Below are 21826 nucleotides of genomic sequence, written 5' to 3'. Positions count from 1 at the left end.
TATATCGTTGGGGGCGTGGTTAGCGGACACGGGCTCCTCCAGCAGCCTGGGCCCGGGCAATTTGTACCTGCTCCCCCTGCCTTTCGGCACCACTGGTCAGAAGTGTAAATACACCTGTTTCCAGATGGATTCGACTAGTGCAAGTATGCACTTACAATGATCAGCCAAGTAGGGGCACTACAAATGTAATCATTTCGGGCTTAATTCACTATCATTTGCAAATGTGAGAACACATGCACTGAGCGATTATCGGCACACTGCGTATGTGATGCGAACGCATTGGCGTGTGCAAAGACCAAAGTGCAATTGCTTTTAAATCGCATGCCCGGTGGAATGTGACCGCAAAGTGATTGACAGTAAATGACCATTTGTGGGAGGCCACATGGCGTTTGTGGGGAGTGGTTTGGAAACTGTAGGCCTGTCATTGCTGTTTTCGGGGTGTGCATCTGACGTCAGCTGCGATCACTGCAATGAAAAAATGGCGCCTGGTGTGACTGCAATTGCTCTTTGAGTAGGCATGGATCAACTGCAAATGTCTTTTTCTTTTCTGGGTGGCTCTTCGCAATTGCTATTTCAGCCTCAATAGCGATCCTTACTTAGGGGGTTATTCAGACCTGATCGCTGGGCGATCAGGTCCTAACTGCTGTCAAAGTCAGAAAAATATCACGCTGCACATTGCCATATATGCACCTCATGCGTGTGCCCGCTGCACGGGCATGAGCTCTCCCGTGCGTGCGTATACTCGCAGGCGCACGGTATGCGCATTTACGGTAGAGTTTGTGCGCGTCTAGCGGGCGACTCAATCGTTACATATTTTAGTCATATAATGTATTTTGTAGATTATGGTCCTGTTGATAGAATCTGAAAGTTTAGTTAATGTAGCATGTTCAGAGACAAAGAGATCCCTCTTTGTTTGATACGAAGGGTCAGACAGGGGTTACACAGTGGTGTTTAGTATCCATCGGAAGGGTATATAATTAGCAATATTCCGGTGTTGGTTAGAAACGGATTAATCGCTCGTGCGTATAGTTATGACTATAAGAAGTTTATGGACATTTACTATATTTGCAGTTTATTACCCATGCGGCGGGAAACCTGAGTTTCCCTCCCACTTGAGCAGTTTGAAATAGTCACAGCCCACCTGTATGAACCAACCTATGACCTTTTGTTATAATGCGGAGACGGATTCCTGTGTCCAATGAACAATAAGAATATAGGGACCATTGTACTGTACTGTGTGTAAGTGTATATAAAGACAAGCCGACCTGGGCCAGCTCCCATTCTACTCTTCTCAACGGTTCTCATCACTGATAATCGGGAGCTGGATATCCAGGAAGGAGCATGCGATTGTTTCCCCTTGTGCGTAAGTTCTCTGCAGCCATTTCACCTCCTATTTGTTGTAAGCCATTCTCTCTCTCCTTCCCCTTTAAATGTAATTGTGTTGCTATTGTATTTTAACGTGTAGTAATTCTGTTAGATATTTATGTTAGCCTGGTAGTGTATAAACTGTACTGTATATTCTTTTGCAATTGAACGTTCATTCTCTCTCTTAAAGGTGTTAGAACCTTAGACCGGTATTAGAGTGTTTATTATATTTCTAAGGGTTCTCTGAGCGTCACAGTCGCTCATATACATTGCGTTGCATCTACACATTATCACTGCATAAAGGTTTACAGTATAAGTACATTCTTTAAGGTATAGTTATTAAGGTTTAATTCTGTGAGCGTCAGCGCCGCTTGTGATCTCCTCGTGGTCTCGAGCGTCCGCTACGCTGGTAGCGTATCATTACGGTAATCGGCAGCCTATGGTGTGCTTGATACCAACAGCGTATTCTCGCGAACGTTTGTGTCGCTCGAGCGGTTCGCTCCCGATACAGCGTCCGCTACGCTAAGGGCGTACCCTTACGGTACCTCGTGCGCCAATTGCGTACTGTGTCTCTTAACCTTTTATAGTGTTTAACATAGGGTAAATCTGTAGGCTTTATCACTGCGCATGCATATGCACCGCAATGCGCAGGCGCGTCGGATAGCAACAACGGGCATCAGCGGTCAGCGACGGGATGGTGCCAAGAATCCATTCACGCGGGCGTTCCCAAGGAGATTGACAGGAAGAGGCCGTTTGTGGGTGGCAACTAACCGCTTACAGGGAGTGTCCGGAAAAACGCAGGCGGGATCAAGCGTTTACTTTTCAGGGAGGGTGTCTTACATCCGCTCCGGTCCCAATCAGCCTGCTCTCATCGCACTGGAAGAGTAAGTCCTGGGCTGCGCAGAGACTGCACAAAATCAGTTTGTGTCGCTCTGCTGCACATGCGATCGCACACTTGTACAGCGAAAATACATTCCCCATGTAGGCGGCGACTGTCTGATCGCAGGACTGCAAATATTGCTACCCAGCGATCAGATCTGAATTAGGCCCTTAGTTCTGTGCATGCATAGTTGGAGCATCTACAGATGATTTGCTTCCAAATTGTTTAACACCAAAGTAACTGTAATTTACAGTGCAGCATAAAAACAAGAAATCTAATCTTTTACAATTACATTACCAATCACTAAACTAAAATGACTACAGTATGAGAATACCAGTTAGATCTGTCTCTATCTCATTTGCACACAAAGTCACCGGCAGATTCTCAGATTCTCACAGAGCATTCATTTAAACTTTTAAAGGGTCAAATATTTGATTTCCATTCCATTAGTTTACATGCACATTTATTTCCTGATTGTGCCATAGACACTTCAGCATGGTGTAAGAGTCTGTTAACATTTCATGAAAATGACTGTGTTCCACCGTCTGTAAGTTTCTCGTTGTTACATGTGTCTAGGTCGACACAAGATGTCCGACATGGTCAAAAGGTGGACAGGATCAACACATGAAAAGGTCGACATATGTTTTTGATGTTATTTGGTGTAAAAATTTCCCTTCCAACACGTGGACCGCCAATTAGTGCACCGTGTCCCCTCACATGGCTCACTTCGCTTGCCATGCTTCGGGCAAGGTGCCTCGCTCTGCTACACTTGGCACTAGTTACCGTTTTGAATTGTAGTCCACGTGGATGGTAAAGTATGAAAAAGTCCTAAATATGAAAAAAAAAAAAAACTCATGTCGACCATTTGAACCTGTTGCTCTTTTTACCGTGTTGACCATATGCATGTCAACCATTTGGTGTCAATCTATTGCTTGTCAACTTTTTATTATTATTATTATTATTATTATTATTATTCTTTATTTACAGTTGTGCTCATAAGTTTACATACCCTAGCAGAATTTGTGATTTTCTGGCCATTTGTCAGAGAATATGAATGATAACTCACATTTTTTTCTTTCTCTCATGGTTAGTGGTTGGGTGAAGCCATTTATTGTCAAACAATTGTGTTTACTCTTTTTAAATCATAATGACAACAGAAACTACCCAAATGACCCTTATCAAAAGTTTACATACCCTGGAGATTTTGGCCTGATATCATGCACACAAGTTGACACAAACGGGTTTGAATGGCTACTAAAGGTAACCATCCTCACCTGTGATCTGTTTGCTTGTAATCAGTGTGTGTGTATAAAAGGTCAGTGAGTTTCTGGACTCCTGAAAGACCCTTTCATCTTTCATCCAGTGCTGCACTGACGTGTCTGGATTCTGAGTCATGGGGAAAGCAAAAGAATTGTTAAAGGATCTGCGGGAAAAGGTCATTGAACTGTATAAAACAGGAAAGGGATATAAAAATATATCCAAGCAATTGAGAATGCCAATCAGCAGTGTTCAAACTCTAATTAAGAAGTGAAAAATTAGGAATTCTGTGGAAACCAAATCACGGTCAGGTAGACCAACAAAAATTTCAGCCACAACTGCCAGGAAAATTGTTCGGGATGCAAAGAAAAATCCACAAATAACTTCAGCTGAAATACAGGACTCTCTGAAAAAAAGTGGTGTGGTTGTTTCAAGATGCACAATAAGGAGGAATTTGAAGAAAAATGGGCTGCATGGTCGAGTCGCCTGAAGAAAGCCATTACTACGCAAATGCCGCAAAGCATCCTGCTTACAATACTCCAAACAGCACAGAGACAAGCCTCAAAACTTCTGGAGCAAAGTCATTTGGAGTGATAAAATTGAACTTTTTGGCCACAACCATAAACGATACATTTGGAGACGAGTCAACAAGGCCTATGATGAAAGGTACACCATTCCTACTGTGAAACACGGAGGGGAATCGCTGATGTTTTGGGGATGTGTGAGCTACAAAGGCACTGGAAACTTGGTCAAAATTGATGGCAAGATGAATGCAGCATGTTATCAGAAAATACTGGAGGAAAATTTACACTCATCAGCCCGCAGCGCATGGGACGTACTTGGACGTTCCAACATGACAATGATCCAAAACACAAGGCCAAGTCGACCTGTCATTGGCTACAGCAGAATAAAGTGATGGTTCTGGAGTGGCCATCTCAGACTCCTGACCTCAATATCATTGAGCCACTCTGGGGAGATCTCAAACGTGCAGTTCATGCAAGACAGCCCAAGAATTTACAGGAACTGGAGGCTTTTTGGGCAGCTTTACCATCTGAGAAAATAAAGAGCCTCATCCACAACTACCACAAAAGACTTCAAGCTGTCATTGATGTTAAAGGGGGCAATACACGGTATTAAGAACTGGGGTATGTAAACTTTTGATCAGGGTCATTTGGGTAGTTTCTGTTGTCATTATGATTTAAAAAGAGTAAACACAGTTGTTTGACAATAAATGGCTTCACCCAACCACTAACCATGAGTGAAAGAAAAGTTTGTGAGTTATCATTCATATTCTCTGACAAATGGGCAGAAAATCTCAAATTCTGCTAGGGTATGTAAACTTATGTGCACAACTGTATATGGCAGCACAAGGGATCCACAGCACCCATTACACAGTACATAATCAAATGAGCAAACAGGAAAACATCATTTACAGTTCAAGACAATATAGGACAGGTATGGATATCCAGGGGTCAGGTGTCATTGAAGGGAGTATGGAGCATAAGATAGTGTAAGTAAGAAAAGGAAAGGAACATGAGGAAAGAAGGCCCTGCTCTTGCGAGCTTACAATCTTCTCATCATCTATAAGTAGAGCACTTCAGCTGTACATATCTGTACGTTATTTACAGCGTGCATATATTTTTAGAAACATACAGACAGAATTTTGTAAACAATCTTTAGAATGGGTCACCCCTCTCTAGACTTGTAAATGAACGAGTTAGGAGTACAGACTAATTCATTCATCATAACTGTGCTCTGACATTGAATGAAGTGCAGCAACTGCTTGGGGCTCGGTAGAACGATCAATCACTGGCAGATCAATAATTACACCAAGCATAGAAATTGATTTACTGCAGTTCTGTCGCTGCCTATTCAGTTGCAAACATATACTGTGCATGTTGTATACGATAAATGGCTTATCTGTCTTTTTTTTCTCTTGACAATGAAATCAGTAGTTAGTTGAGAAATAGTAATTTTCTTGGTTTAAATTCCTGGGTTGTAGTGACCTCAAGCATATGTCCTATATCTTGCTAATGCAAGGGAGAGAGGGAACCATCTCACGTGTTACTTTGTATTCTAAAAACAGAACTTGGGCCATGGACTGTCTCCATCCGACAATGAGATGGTTGAGAAACGTCATGGAAATCCATGGACATGTCCTGGGGACATGGATAACTCAATAGGACAGATGGGTAGGGACACACAGAGAAGATATAGATACCAGACAGAGAGGCTGGAGACCGCACCAGGACAGTGACACAGACTGTAATCAAGGAAAACCCTAAATGGTGGAAGTCATGGGAAGCAGGTAGACCAAGGGTATACTAAGTTGGAGAACTATTAGCCTTTGTTAGTTTATATCCAAGCAATCATTCCAGTTCCACTAGGGAGAAATAGAGAAGGAATTGGGTAACTACGGTTATAGTAACGTGCGGGTTTGATGGTCTTCTGATTGAGAGTAATATGTCTTGCACAATCATCTGGCTACAGGTTAGGTAAAAAAGGTCCACCTGTGATATGTGGACATTCTGGGAGCAGTCAAGCACCTGACCCTTTTCCAGAATTGAAATTTTTTTATAAATTGCAAAGAGACAGAGTTTGTCCAAAAACCAAGAGTAAGGACACATAACTTTAGACTGGTTCAAGCTCACGAAAGAGGCTCAGGAAAAGTACGATGAAAACCATACAAGAAGGGGACGAGAGTGAAGCAAAGGAAGAAGCAACTAACAAACTACAGGTAGTTAGAAAAGAGAGTACGACCCGCAACATGAGAGACTCAGTGGGACATGAGGACTTTGAAGAATTTGTCTTGAATTTTGAGGATTATGATTTGTGGGAGTCGATAAAAACCCACCTCACCCATCCAGAGAGAGACAATGATTGTAAGTAATATACTTCCACTTAAGTTGACTTGTTGGTTATGTGATACTTTATTTGTGCTAATATAAATAACATTTATTTTTGAGTGATTATGCCCAATATAAACTTATTTTTGTTGTGCCATATTATATTCAGTTCAATTTATCATTGGTGGCACATTTGCAATGAAAAGTGTAGTTTATTATTGTTGCATACAGATGTGTCCTCATACATCATTGCTGCAGTTGCGCCAAACAGTCCCTCTCAGTGTTCCAGGTCCAGTGAGACTCTGCTAGCTTTGGGTGTCTTATTTGTGTCATTTTTGCTGAAAATTCATCTTAGTCAATGCAATACAACTGGTACACACCAGGAGACTGTGCTGAATAATTTGATACTTGTATACAGTATTTGTGTGCAACTGAGTCTCCGCATCTGTAATCAAAGTGCTACGATACAGCTTTTTTCCATGCCAAATTCAATTGTGCTTCCTATACAGACTCAGTCACAGACATACAAGTGTCACAAATCAAATTAATTAGCGCAGTCTCCTGTGCGTCCTACTCGCATTATGTCGTGAATAAGATGCCTGACACTAGTGAAGTTGCACGGGACCTGTCTGCTCAGTTGCGCTCGGCACCTCATACTGTGTGGCCTATTGAGGCTAGATGTATGAAGATACATCTGTATTGCAGCATATATAAACTATTTTTCATCTGGATTTAACAAAAGATTATTGTCAGGTCAACAGCTCCGATATATGAGCCTGATCTAGCAAAGAATCTGGAGTAAAATAATAGCGTTCCATACCATTTAACTGCTGGATTCTGAGGCTGCACATGCACAGAATAAAATCACAGTACAAGATAAGGGATGAGCATGGAGACTGCAGAGGAAGGATCAAAAGACCCCTCTCCAGCAATGCCATCCCTATAGAGTTACAACGGCTACTGTCATCTTCAGAGGGTGTTGTCTACTACATTCAAGTTCCAAAAAACTAAGCTAAGCTTTCCTTAAATTACCCTATCAGACCTCATGGTCTTAATTTTTATTGCAATCTTTGTTTTGCCTAGGTCAAATTAAATGTCCATAGATTTAAAAGGAACTCTACTCTCAGTGGCCATAATTTATTAAATGCTTAATTAGCATGAAAGAACTCCACCAAATACTTTATTTTGTTTGAACCCCCACCCCGAACCTCCAAAAAGCAAAGCCACTTTAACACATTATCATTACCGCTTCTATTAGGGAGAAACTAGATTCTGATGATGCTGCAGTCCTTTGATACTTCAGGCTTGACAGCCTGGAGTAGAAGGTGAATTCCAGGCTGTTAGTCCTAAAGCAACATTGGACCGCAATGGCAGGTCAGAATTTCCCCACGACAGTTCAGCCATTTTGATTTTTGGGTTAAGAGATGGTTGTTGCACAGGTTAAAATACGTGATGCAATTTATTTCAAAAGTTGACCGCTATATAATGTAGAAGTAGTCATTTTGTAGAAATTTTTGGCTATTTATCTATACATACACACACATATAGATAGATAGATAGATAGATAGATAGATAGATAGATAGATAGATTATTCACAGTGAAACCATTGAGGACTGGTGGAGGAATACAATTTATAGGCTGAATATTGTTTTAGCTCACAAAGTGGTTGCATCCCTTATGCCTTAATGATGTGCTTCACAAAACTGCTCATAAATCAGCTGATGTAGAGTTGAATGTAACTATTGCTTTAGTCCACAAAATGGATGCCTCCATTGTTTATAACTGACATGTTTGCTTTAACAAGCAAAACATATGAACAAAACACCACTCAGCTGTGATCCTCTACTGTTTGTTATGCAAATGAGAAATCTGAATTAAGCACTGTGAGTGTGATAAACTATACCAATTACAACTAGAGAAAGAGCATTACTGTGTCTGTACAGTTTTCTTTTAGATGAATATACATTTTACTGGGAGTATTATATATATATATATATATATATATATATATATATATATATATACTGCTCAAAAAAATAAAGGGAACACTAAAATAACACATCCTAGATCTGAATGAATAAAATATTCTTATTAAATACTTTGTTCTTTACATAGTTGAATGTGCTGACAACAAAATCACACAAAAATGATAAATGGAAATCAAATTTATTAACCCATGGAGGTCTGGATTTGGAGTCACCCTCAAAATTAAAGTGGAAAAACACACTACAGGCTGATCCAACTTTGATGTAATGTCCTTAAAAAAAGTCAAAATGAGGCTTTTTAGTGTGTGTGTCCTCCACGTGCCTGTATGACCACCCTACAATGCCTGGGCACGCTCCTGATGAGGTGGCGGATGGTCTCCTGAGGGATCTCCTCCCAGACCTGGACTAAAGCATCCGCCAACTCCTGGACAGTCTGTGGTGCAATGGATGGAGCGAGACATGATGTCCCAGATGTGCTCAATTGGATTCAGGTCTGGGGAACGGGCGGGCCAGTCCATAGCATCAATGCCTTCATCTTGCAGGAACTGCTGACACACTCCAGCCACATGAGGTCTAGCATTGTCTTGCATTAGGAGGAACCCAGGGCCAACCGCACCAGCATATGGTCTCACAAGGGGTCTGAGGATCTCATCTCGGTACCTAATGGCAGCCAGGCTACCTCTGGCGAGCACATGGAGGGCTATGCGGCCCCCCAAAGAAATGCCACCCCACACCATTACTGACCCACAGCCAAACCGGTCATGCTGGAGGATGTTGCAGGCAGCAGAACATTCTCCTTGGCGTCTCCAGACTCTGTCACGTCTGTCACATGTGCTCAGTGAGAACCTGCTTTCATCTGTGAAGAGCACAGGGCGCCAGTGGCGAATTTGCCAATCTTGGTGTTCTCTGGCAAATGCCAAATGTCCTGCACGGTGTTGGGCTGTAAGCACAACCCCCACCTGTGGACTTCGGGCCCTCATACCACCCTCATGGAGTCTGTTTCTGAACGTTTGAGTAGACACATGCACATTTGTGGCTTGCTGGAGGTCATTTTGCAGGGCTCTGGCAGTGCTCCTCATGTTCCTCCTTGCACAAAGGCGGAGGTAGTGGTCCTGCTGCTGGGTTGTTGCCCTCCTACGGCCTCCTCCACATCTTCTGATGTACTGGCCTGTCTCCTGGTAGCGCCTCCATGCTCTGGACACTACGCTGACATACACAGCAAACCTGCTTTCCACAGCTCGCATTGATGTGCCATCCTGGATGATGCACTACCTGAGCCACTTGTGTGGGTTGTAGGGAGGTTATACAGGCATGTGGAGGCCACACACATTAAAAAGCCTCATTTTGACTTGTTTTAAGGACATTACATCAAAGTTGAATCAGCCTGTAGTGTGTTTTTCCACTTTAATTTTGAGGGTGACTCCAAATCCAGACCTCCATGGGTTAATAAATTTGATTTCCATTGATAATTTTTGTGTGATTTTGTTGTCAGCACAGTCAACTATGTAAAGAACAAAGTATTTAATAAGAATATTTCATTCATTCAGATCTAGGATGGGTTATTTTAGTGTTCCCTTTATTTTTTTGAGTAGTGTATATGTTAATGTGCAAAGAGAATGATTATTTAGTATGTTTTCCCAGTATAGCAGTCTAATGTATTTTCTGAATGAGGTATACAGCTCTTTCATCAACTTTAAAGTACAAAATATTAATTTTCTGTCGAGTTGCTGCTAGGTGGCTTCAGCTAAAACTTGGTTGTCTCATGGCTATAGTTTTGAACTTGGAAGACTCTCCAGCTTTACGTAGGCAGCTGGTAACAAAAAACCGTGTAAGCAGAAAAGAAGCCACCATTGTCACCCCACAAGTGAACTGGACTAAGAAAAAATCTGATCGGAAAGGACCCCATGAGGTGAGTCCATTACATTGCATCACCTGGATTGTTCACTGTCTTCTTCACCTTCAGGAAAGACCATAACACTTAACTGCATGATATGTCAAGTTAAGTGTACAAATCCTTCTAACTCCATGAAGGTTTGCAAAAACAGAACTCTCATGGTGCAGTTGATGTAGCTCTAGAAAGGTTTTAATGCATTCTCTTACACCAAGAACACAACTGTAGATTCTATCAGACTTCTGGCCATATAGCCAATTCAGTGGTCCTTTGAGTCCCCTGGCTTATATCTTGATCAATATTTCTAAATTCCTTTGTGCCTTTTTTTAGAGAAAGCCTTCCTTTTGAAAGAAATGGAGAAGATAGCACATTAACTGTATGAAAAGTACCAGCATCAGAATAAGTCTAAACAAGTTAATAGATGCAGCAATAGTTTTTTTTTTTTTTTTTAATACTTCCAAGGCTCGCAAAAGTCTTGAGACCATTCCTGGAGGCCCAGACTACGTCCTCTGTGGAAGGGGTTCATAAAAAGAAGACCTTTTGGGAGACCATTGCAGTTGGTAATAGCAGTAAAGATTTTGTTATTTCCAGTTAGGAGTAAAGCTAGCAAGAGTAGATGGGGCTTGTCAATTCATGGTAACACTCGATCTGACACCTGCCCTCTGTCATCAGTTGGAAATAGATATATTTTTGGCCTCTCAGTTTCCCAGATACTGTACCATTGCCACAGAAATTCTGTACAGATTATAACAGGTGTAGGGAGTTTTAAGAAAATCTCTCCAAATGGTTCTTTTTGACCTTTGTTGGATGTGAAGGGCATTAACAAATTTTGTGGAAGTAATTTTATGATTTGCCTTGGTTGGTGTATATGACATCTACAGTGGGGAGACACTTCTCATTTTTTCTTTGGCAGGTATGTTGTTTTCATACACTGTGAACATTTATTCATCATATGCACAAAGGACAAATGGTTTCTTCAAAGCTTTGAAGCTGAGCTTATTGGTTTGACCCTGGGCAGCTGGACATCACTCAATAAACAATAAGTAGTCAGGGTACAGACAGACAAAGCCACAGCGGTGGTTTAGCCGCATCAAGGAATCATACAGATCCACAGGCCATGAGGGTAGAATCTGTCATCTTGCAGCAAGCAGAACATTTTGTTTTGACCATGTCAGCAACTTTCAGTTTAGGGGTGATCAAGTAGGAAAGGGAAAATTAAGTGGTCCCTTCATCCTAAATCTTTTGGGATCATGTGCAGACCTGGTGGTCAATGGAAACAAATCTATTGGTGTTAAAACTAAATCCCAAGATACCCATCTATGATTCCAGGTCACAGCATCCTTGGATGTTTCTCATGAATTCCTGGTTTCTGTTCATCTAGCTATAACCAGTTATTACCACTTATTTTTATGTAGTGCACACATATTCCCCTTGCCTCAGCCCTGTCCTAAATTATCAGAGAAGTTATGAGTTTTTCATCAATCTCTTCCTGCTGTAAGATGGGTTCTTGTAACTTATTTTGGATCTGTAGGCCCTTAACAAATTCATTTTGTAGACGAAATGATGACATTGCTGTGATCGGTGATTAGAGCCACGGCAGTATTGCAATCCTTCTAAATTCCACTATTGCAGGTAGACTTTACACATACCTATTTCCTGGGATGGGAACATTTAGTCCTCATTACCACACCCATGGTTCATGGTTTTCTCAGTCATCAAACCTATCAATTAATGTACTGTAACTCAGGCCCACCTAACTGCCGCCGCTCCTCCTGCCTCCACTGATTCTTTGTTGCCCTTGATGCAAAAGGTGGTTCTTGGTTACCACAATTCTAAACATAAAAGTCTTGCTGACCCAGTTATTGAGACTTGTGGCATGGAGTCTTCATTCTGTCTCTATCATGGGTTTAAAAATCTTACTTGACATGATGCAAGAAACTGAGTTTTCCAAGGATTTTCCATTTGGCTTCCTTTGCTTAAACAATGAGCTGGGTGATTGTGTTTTCTCCAGAACGTGTCTATTTTCTTCAACTGTGATGTTCGATGATTAATTATGGTTGCATTGTCACCTACAAACAGGAGGCAATTTGTAGGCTTTACAAAGTCAATATCAACAAGCCAGTGATCTATTCAAGATGAAAAATGTCTCATGCAGGTTGCTGAGCCAATTATATCAAAGGTGGGTTGCCAATTAGGGGCACTTTTTGATTATCTCATGTAGTTTGAATTTTGTATTTCCAGGTGTTTGTGGAGCTTAATGAGCTGGTATCTGAGGGGGTACATGACATGCAGTGGAAGGAGACAGCTCGATGGATAAAATTTGAGGAGGATGTGGAACAGGACACAGCTCGCTGGGGCAAACCTCATGTGGCTTCTCTGTCATTCCGAAGCCTGCTGGAACTCAGGAAGACCATTGCCCATGGTGGGTGTTACAGAGGCAGACACAGTGCTGGAAGTTAATTAATTACTGTTTAGTCTAATGTGGAAAAGATATATAAAAATTTATATATACTGACTTCTGTCAGTGACGAATAATTAAATAAATAAACTTGACAAAGTATTTCTCTTCCCACTTTAATAACAATGCTTTTACCTAAACATAAAATAAACCTAAAGCACAAATTTTCACTAATTAAGTAGCTACAAGAATGCTTACAAATAAAGTTTCAGGAATTGGGCTTTCCCGCGGTGCCAGCATGCGACTCCTGGAGGTGGTCCCGTTCTGTTGTCTCTCAGGAGTGTGCGCAGCAGTAGGGTCACGGTGTGGAGGTGGTCTCAGGGGTACGGGGCTCCAGCGGTGTTCCCGCTGGCTCCGGACACTGGGCGCCGCCATGTTGGTCCGCTGATCTCCCAATGGCAAACAGTTTGTGTCCACCTGACTGCATCCGCCTATCACTGCTCTGCACAGGGCATATATATCTTTCACTGACAGCATTCTATGCATGAGCTTCGTTGCTGCTAGACATTCAAGGCTCCGGTTCCTGGCTAGCTGTCCAGCCAATCCAGCTATTGTGCGATTACGGTTACAGCCTGGCTTCAGTTATTGCACTGTTCCGGTTCCAGACTGGTTCCAGTTATTGTGCTATTCTGGTTCCAATTATTGTGCTAGTCCGATTCCAGCCCGGTTCCAGTTATTGTGCTATTCAAGTTCCAGCCTGGTTCTAGTTTCTGTGCTATTCCAGTTCCAGCTCGGTTCCAGTTATTGTACAAAACCATTGCCAGTCCAATCCAGCAATTGTTTATTTCTGGCTCCAACCCGGTTCCCGTTATTGAGCTATTCCGGATCCAGTTACCGTACTATGCCAAGCCAGCCCAGTTACTGAAGCCTATCATGTTCAGAGCCAGTCCTATCTCTAGATCTAGTGGTCCAATCTGCTGAGTAACTAAGGGGGTCACTCTGACCTGAACACTCGCTGCAGTTCTTCGCAGTGCAGCGTTCAAGTCAGAACTGCGCATGCGCTGGCGCCGCAGTGCGCTGGCGCCGCAGTGTGCTGGCACATGTCTGACAGCCTACGGCTGTCGTTGCCTAGCGATTGCCTCTGCCTGATTGACAAGCAGAGGCGGTTGCCGGGCAGGAGGGGGCGGCCAGCCAACACAGGTGTGGCCGGACCGCGTGGGGGGGCGGGCCGCAGCGGCTGCGTGATGTCACATGCAGCCGCTGCGAGCCAGGCAGTGACGAGTAGCTCCTGACCAGACGCAGGAGCTGCGCTGGCAGGGAGTTGCTCTACAAGTACAAAAGCATCGCTGCTGTGCAATGCTTTTGTACTTGTGTGGGGGGTGGGCGGCCTGACATGCGGGGCGGACTAGCCCTGTGCTGGGCGTCACCCTGCATGTCAGGGAAGATGATCGTAGCTGTACTAAATTTAGCACAGTTACGATCAGGTCAGAATGACCCCCTAAGTACTGATTGTTTTGGACCTTACAGTCATTGGTGGTCATTTCGTCTTCCTGCCTGACCATTGTTACCCAGCGCCCCTGGCCCAACTGATCTGTTTTTGACCTATGTATTTTCCAAACACCCTATCTTTTTCCACCATGTCGTTGCCCGCGAGGAGGCCCGAATCTTTTGAATTCTTGGCGCTTGCTACCAGCTCCCCCACCCTGAATGCTCCAAAAAATACGAGGAAAAACACGAGGCGGAAGAGCCCCGTCTCGTACTCGTCTATCGCAATGCGCCTGACCACCCCTATTAAAGCTTTAAGCAGGGGGCGGCCGATGGGCCTACGTGCGTCACCTGGTGATGCTTGCTCTCTTGCCCAACCCTTTAGTGCCTTTGACAACAAAAATGACTTTGTGGGATCTTCTGCCCCTTCCAGCTTTGAGAAGTATGCTTTGCCCGCTAATGCTACGGACATGGCCACTTTGGAGCGACCCTTGCTTAACCCTTGCCACACATACTCTAAAAATTCTTTGCGCGTTCTTACCAGCTCCTCCCTTGCTTATCCGGAATGCCTGCGACTCGCCAAAAGCCGCTTCGTATGTCTTCAACGTTCGCAGTGCTATGGCCCTTCGCGCCAGCCTCGCGAGGGCGGCTTGATAATCCGGGAAACCCTAAAAAAGAAGAAACATGCACTGGTCATGTTTTACGCCCCTTGGTGTCCTCATTGCAAGAGCTCGATTCCCGATTTCACTATAGCAGTTGATGAATTCAAAGAAGATCGGAAGATTGCTTATGCAGTTGTCGATTGAACCAAAGATAAGAACCAGGAACTGTGCAAGCAGGAAGGAGTAGATGGGTTTCCCACCTTTAACTACTACAACTATGGGAAAAAAATTCAAAATAAAAAGGTGAACGAGGGGAGTCGGGGTTTGTTGGTTTCATACGATCGCTCAGAGAAAAAGGTCACGTCAAGCTGGGGAAGAAGGAAGAACTGTAACCTCTGTCCCTCCAGGGCACTGCATTAAGATATCGAGGCCCAAGACACTTGACCAACCCGTCTCAGCGCACCAGGACTATTCTCCCTTCTTCCAGGCCTCAGACATTGGGTCCAACTCCACGGCTTGGTAATCTGCCAGATATAATCGGGATCAAAAAAAGCAAAAGAAGGGAGCGCTAGGAGAGTCTAATGTTAAATTTATGAATGAAACAGTGTTTCAAATGCCACATGAATCACAATATAGCCTAATAAAAAGTATGCACATTTATTTAATAAAATACTGTATTAAATACAGCTGCAATGTATCACCTGAATTAAAAATAAATAGTGAAATGACACTTAATAACCCGTATTTTGGCCGTGCGTCCACGGACTAAAAGGTCTTATGGATAGGAGACTAGTGAGAGGTACCTCTTAAATAGTCATTGCTGTTAAACTGAATATAGTCTCTCCTCTCCTTATGCATATAAAAGTCCCGCTGTGATGTTAGAGACAGCTCGGCTTAACCGAGCGGACAGCGTCTCAATATTTGAATCGTGGACGTTGACACTGAACTACTCATACATACTGATTAGACGGGAACCGATCACTCCTGTTAGACACGGTGTCCGATGTGAAGAAAACTTTTCAGTTGTAAACGCTGTACTGAGCCGAGTATGCAGCGGCTCGATGCAATCGGTGTACAGACAGTTGTACCGCTAGTGGATTGTCCGTAAATAGCGGTAGAAATCCAATCAGTACACCCGACTAGGAGGATATCAGGTGAATAAGCAGTCAAATAGAATCCTTTAGTAAAGTGCCTTAATGCGTTTCTCGGCCTCTAACGCTGGCCGTTTCATCAGAAGGAAGTGAATGAACAAGTGGTGGCTGGACGGGGTATATATACCATGTTAATAAAAAAATCAAATTCAGCTGTGATACTTAATTAATTCTAAACATAAGTCTCTGCTAAATACTACTAAACAAATATAGTATATAAGTAAAATACAAACAAGTAAAATACATATAAAAAGAAAAAGAAAATTCTAATCAGAATATAAATATATATATTGACACCAAAATATATAGCGTATTATTTATTTAATCAGATTATAGATTCAAATATATCTTTCTAGAAACATATGAGTAATTAATTATCTATTAATTCAGAAAAGGTGAACATTTTCAGTGGGCTCAAGGAAAAACACAGGAATGTTAACATCTAAAAGAGATATTCAAATATAGATTAATTATATAAATTCGATGTAATATTCAAGGAATATTCAGTTTATTGTATAAATAATAAAAAAGAAATTAAATATATATGTATATAAAAAAAGTATATATATATATCTCTAAGAAAAGAGAGATAAATAAAATTTGTAACTAATATAATTTTTATACTATCAATATAATCTAAACAAAAAACTATGCTATATAAATAAATTATGAATACATAAATAGTGATAAAAACCATATATAACTATTACTCTCAATAAATAAATAAAAATAATATTAAATATTACAAAATAAACAGTTAAATAAAATGACACCAAAACATTACAAAATACTACAGATTATTTGGCCGAAGCTAATCACCTTCAACCCTTCCTGCTTCTTCCTAAACTTATCATCATACTGCCTCCACACCCATGCTCTGGCCGTCATGTACATGCTATGTACCATGTGCATGTAGCGGAGGATGTTAAAAGCTTTGCTCGGCCTGGATTCTATATAGCAGCCCGCAAAAACGTACATACCCTCTGCCCAATGTGCGTAATCTCTTTGCGCATCTTCTGCCGCTGGGCCCGCTGCCTTAGCCGCATCTAGGCTGCGCTTTGCGTCCTCTGTCATTTCAAAGACGTCCACAAACTTCCCCTTACGTATTCCATCCTTTACCTTTGGCTTAATCCCCCTCAAAATTGCTTTGTGGCGCAGTGTACCATACTTTCCTGTGACTCTGCCCCTGTCTCCCCTTGCTTTTTTCCAGAGTCTTTGCTACGCTTTTTGCTACTACGCTTCCATTTAAAGTGCTTTCTGAACTGCCGTCGCCTTTCGGCGGAACTAGATGAATCGCTAGAGTCAGTATACTCTCTCCCATTCCCCTGCCGCTGACTGGAACCTGCAAGCTTGTAGAAGGAATATGTAAAGTATCTGCTGTTTGTGTCATAGGCTGCTCTGTGTGTGTGTGGGGGGGGGGTGCTGCTGGTGTGCAGCTGACAAAGGTTGGGCTCTGGCTCCGCGGATTTGTTCATGGTCTCCGAGCCCTATGCCCCCGCTGGATACTGCCTAACCTAGGTGCTGCGGCGAGCTGAGCACCCCCCCTGATATCAGCATCCTCTATACCCTCAATACTACGCCGGCTCCAACCAGTACCCTGCGTTCTGCAGCCAACCCATCCCAACGTGGACGTTGACACTGAACTACTCATACATACTGATTAGACGGGAACCGATCACTCCTGTTAGACGGTGTCCGATGTGAAGAAAACTTTTCAGTTGTAAACGCTGTACTGAGACGGGTATGCAGCGGCTCGATGCAATCGGTGTACAGACAGTTGTACCGCTAGTGGATTGTCCGTAAATAGCGGTAGAAATCCAATCAGTACACCCGACTAGGAGGATATCAGGTGAATAAGCAGTCAAATAGAATCCTTTAGTAAAGTGCCTTAACGCGTTTCTCGGCCTCCAACGTTGGCCGTTTCATCAGAAGGAAGTGAATGAACAAGTGGTGGCTGGACGTGGTATATATACCATGTTAATTAAAAAATCAAATTCAGCTGTGATACTTAATTAATTCTAAACATAAGTCTCTGCTAAATACTACTAAACAAATATAGTATATAAGTAAAATACAAACAAGTAAAATACATATAAAAAGAAAAAGAAAATTCTAATCAGAATATAAATATATATATTGACACCAAAATATATAGCGTATTATTTATTTAATCAGATTATAGATTCAAATATATCTTTCTAGAAACATATGAGTAATTAATTATCTATTAATTCAGAAAAGGTGAACATTTTCAGTGGGCTCAAGGAAAAACACAGGAATGTTAACATCTAAAAGAGATATTCAAATATAGATTAATTATATAAATTCGATGTAATATTCAAGGAATATTCAGTTTATTGTATAAATAATAAAAAAGAAATTAAATATATATGTATATAAAAAAAGTATATATATATATCTCTAAGAAAAGAGAGATAAATAAAATTTGTAACTAATATAATTTTTATACTATCAATATAATCTAAACAAAAAACTATGCTATATAAATAAATTATGAATACATAAATAGTGATAAAAACCATATATAACTATTACTCTCAATAAATAAATAAAAATAATATTAAATATTACAAAATAAACAGTTAAATAAAATGACACCAAAACATTACAAAATACTACAGATTATTTGGCCGAAGCTAATCACCTTCAACCCTTCCTGCTTCTTCCTAAACTTATCATCATACTGCCTCCACACCCATGCTCTGGCCGTCATGTACATGCTATGTACCATGTGCATGTAGCGGAGGATGTTAAAAGCTTTGCTCGGCCTGGATTCTATATAGCAGCCCGCAAAAACGTACATACCCTCCGCCCAATGTGCGTAATCTCTTTGCGCATCTTCTGCCGCTGGGCCCGCTGCCTTAGCCGCATCTAGGCTGCGCTTTGCGTCCTCTGTCATTTCAAAGACGTCCACAAACTTCCCCTTACGTATTCCATCCTTTACCTTTGGCTTAATCCCCCTCAAAATTGCTTTGTGGCGCAGTGTACCATACTTTCCTGTGACTCTGCCCCTGTCTCCCCTTGCTTTTTTCCAGAGTCTTTGCTACGCTTTTTGCTACTACGCTTCCATTTAAAGTGCTTTCTGAACTGCCGTCGCCTTTCGGCGGAACTAGATGAATCGCTAGAGTCAGTATACGCTCTCCCATTCCCCTGCCGCTGACTGGAACCTGCAAGCTTGTAGAAGGAATATGTAAAGTATCTGCTGTTTGTGTCATAGGCTGCTCTGTGTGTGTGTGGGGGGGGGGGGGGGGTGCTGCTGGTGTGCAGCTGACAAAGGTTGGGCTCTGGCTCCGCGGATTTGTTCATGGTCTCCGAGCCCTATGCCCCCGCTGGATACTGCCTAACCTAGGTGCTGCGGCGAGCTGAGCACCCCCCCTGATATCAGCATCCTCTATACCCTCAATACTACGCCGGCTCCAACCAGTACCCTGCGTTCTGCAGCCAACCCATCCCAACCCCCCCAAACCAAGCATGCCGCTTGGTTTGGGGGGGTTGGGATGGGTTGGCTGCAGAACGCAGGGTACTGGTTGGAGCCGACATAGTATTGAGGGTATAGAGGATGCTGATATCAGGGGGGGTGCGCTGTGGGGAGCCAGTAGTTTTCCCATTGTGTGTAGTGGGCTGGGGGGAGGTGCTGCCCTGCTTTCTACCCTGGGGGGGGGGTGCGCGGTAAGCTGCTGACTCCACATTGCTCCCGCTGAGGGAGCTATCAGCAGAGCTTGCTGGTTAATTGCAGCCTGCGCTGCCTGTGTAGCGGGGGCCTAGCTGCTGCTGGAGAGCTGTGGGGGGATGGGCTGGCTTAGCCCCATGCCGCTTTCCTGTGCTGTGTTAGGTGGCATGGGGAGTGGGTGCTCGAGACCTGGCAGGGGCCAATCCCGCTGGAGCTGGTGGAGGCGCTCGCTGCAGCCTGGCACAGAGAGTGATGAGGTCCTCTCGTGCGGGGGGGTGATGCGCCGCAGCGTTCAGACGGCTGTGCTCTGGCGTGCTGAGCCCCGTCTCCGCCCTACCTCGTGATAGCCACAACTGCAGAGGGGAACCGAGGGCCAGGCCGCCCGCTGCCACCACTACAATAAGGCCGTGCGGGGGGGGGCAAGACACGCGGGTGTACTGCGGGCGAACGTGGAAGGGGATCACCGCTGGTGTGTGTGCAGCGTTGCCCTTGTATGCGATGTGGGCTGGCCAGCGGCAGAGGGTCTGGGGTGGCAGGGAGAGGTACCTTGGACCCTGATATACAAGGCTGCCCTGTATGTGTTTGAGGAGGGTTGGAGGGAGGGGGGGGGGGGTTAAGTTCAAAGTGATACTTATCACTCCTTCCCTGGATTCCTGGACTGTCTTCTTGGATTCCGGCCACACAATGAGAAAGCTGGCTGCCTTCCCTGACCTTTTGTATACCCCCAGGTAACTCTCCTCCCCTTTATCCTATAGGATCATGCTTTGTTATCTCCCCCTCCTGCACTCCCCTTCCCTCTTCTCCCCCCTCTCCCAGCCCCAAGCTTCCTTCCATAAAAATCCAGGACGCTTATTTATTCTCGTGCCTATTTGGCCCTTGAATTCTTTTGGCAAAGTCCAAGCAATTGTTCTTTGTTATCAGACATTTTAGGTTTGGGAGAAGTGATTTTGGTTTCCATGAAAGGAATTATTGTCAATGTGCTCATCATAGGAAAATCCCACCCCCAACCACACTTTTATATCAATTATCATCAGTTTTGAATCTGATTATCATCTGAGTTTATATTTTAAGCTTAATAGTACTTTAAAGGATGTTTAAATATGTTTTTGAGTAAATCCTGACTTTACCTATGATAGTAAATTTGGGGAATCTCACCATTTACTGTATTTATTAGGGTCCAGGAACTCACCGATAGGAGGAGAATCAACAGTTTTTAATTTAGGATCAATGCATTGGATTTCTCTGGCTGTTATTCAGCTATAGATAAGTATCGATACTCATAGTGGAGATCCAAGTCTTTTTTAAAGAATAAGCCTCCATCTATTCACACATCTATTTTTTATAAAGATGTCACAATAAGTTTATAAAACCACATGATACGTTGGGATCATCCCGATATGTTGGCTAGTCAGCTTCTCTAAATGTTGCACGCAGATGATATGAAATGCAGTGAATAGAACAGAGGCCATGTTGCTTTGCCTCTTTCAGAGATGCTTTTTCCTTATAGGAGCTGTCCTACTGGACTTGGATCAAACCACCATGCCAGGAATCGCCCAGATGATTGTAGAGACAATGGCCGTTTCTGAGCAGATCAGAGCTATTGATCGTGCCAATGTTCTCCGGTCACTTATGCTGAAGCACAGGTAACCTGGCAGAGTACTATGAAGATGGCTTCTGTGTGTGGGATACCTGAGATAAGCAGGGCCATAACTAGGGTGGTGTGGATGGTGCTCAGCACACAGAGCATTTGCCAACTTCAATGGGGTAAGCAACACCACAGCTCCCTGGGTGGGGTGGGGATGGGTTGGGGGGAGGGGGGGGGGTGGAGATGAGGAGATGGAAGAATGATAAGGAGGAAAAGGAATGATGATGAATGGAAAGGAGTAGGAGGAGGAATGATGATGATGAGGAGGAGGGTCTTTACTGTGACATAATGTTTGTAAGGGGCTATACCAGTGGTTTGCAAACTTTTTTTGATCACGGCACCCTAGAATATCAGAATTTTTTTCACGGCACCCCTAGGCCAATAATTTCTTATTGAAAAATTTAGAAATAAATATTACATTAAGTAGATCGCGTTTATATGTCATCCTTAGGGTCAGTTGTGTGGTGAGGGACAAGATTTGCTTCTGTTTGGCCACATATTTTATGATTGCCAGCCACTAGCACTGGTTTTGCCTATTATATTGACCATGAATAATTTGAATTGGTCCTGGACCACCAACCCAGGGCACCCCTGCAAGTGTCCCGAGGCACCCCAGGGAGCCACGGCTC

At 43.1% G+C, this 21826-nt stretch overlaps 1 protein-coding gene across 3 annotated transcripts in view; it reads left to right on the top strand.

Moving 5' to 3' along the window:
- The first annotated feature begins 6093 nt into the window (after positions 1–6093).
- The window catches only part of SLC4A3 (solute carrier family 4 member 3), a 65623-nt gene continuing 49890 nt past the window's right edge, over positions 6094–21826 (top strand). For 2 of the 3 annotated variants that reach the window (XM_063933794.1, XM_063933793.1), the window contains exons 1-2: positions 12475–12647; positions 21060–21195. In XM_063933794.1, the coding sequence (XP_063789864.1) occupies positions 12512–12647; positions 21060–21195 (272 nt within the window). In that variant the 5' untranslated portion in view covers positions 12475–12511. Of the gene's footprint in view, positions 6385–10106; positions 10244–12466; positions 12648–21059; positions 21196–21826 lie in introns of those variants that run through there. The other variant, XM_063933795.1, reaches the window with a different exon arrangement.

This window comes from Pseudophryne corroboree, chromosome 7 (genome assembly GCF_028390025.1).
Source record: "Pseudophryne corroboree isolate aPseCor3 chromosome 7, aPseCor3.hap2, whole genome shotgun sequence".
In the NCBI taxonomy this organism is placed as follows: domain Eukaryota; kingdom Metazoa; phylum Chordata; class Amphibia; order Anura; family Myobatrachidae; genus Pseudophryne; species Pseudophryne corroboree.
Note: the sequence above shows the minus strand (reverse complement) of the source record. Positions and strands in the feature narration are given on the sequence as shown.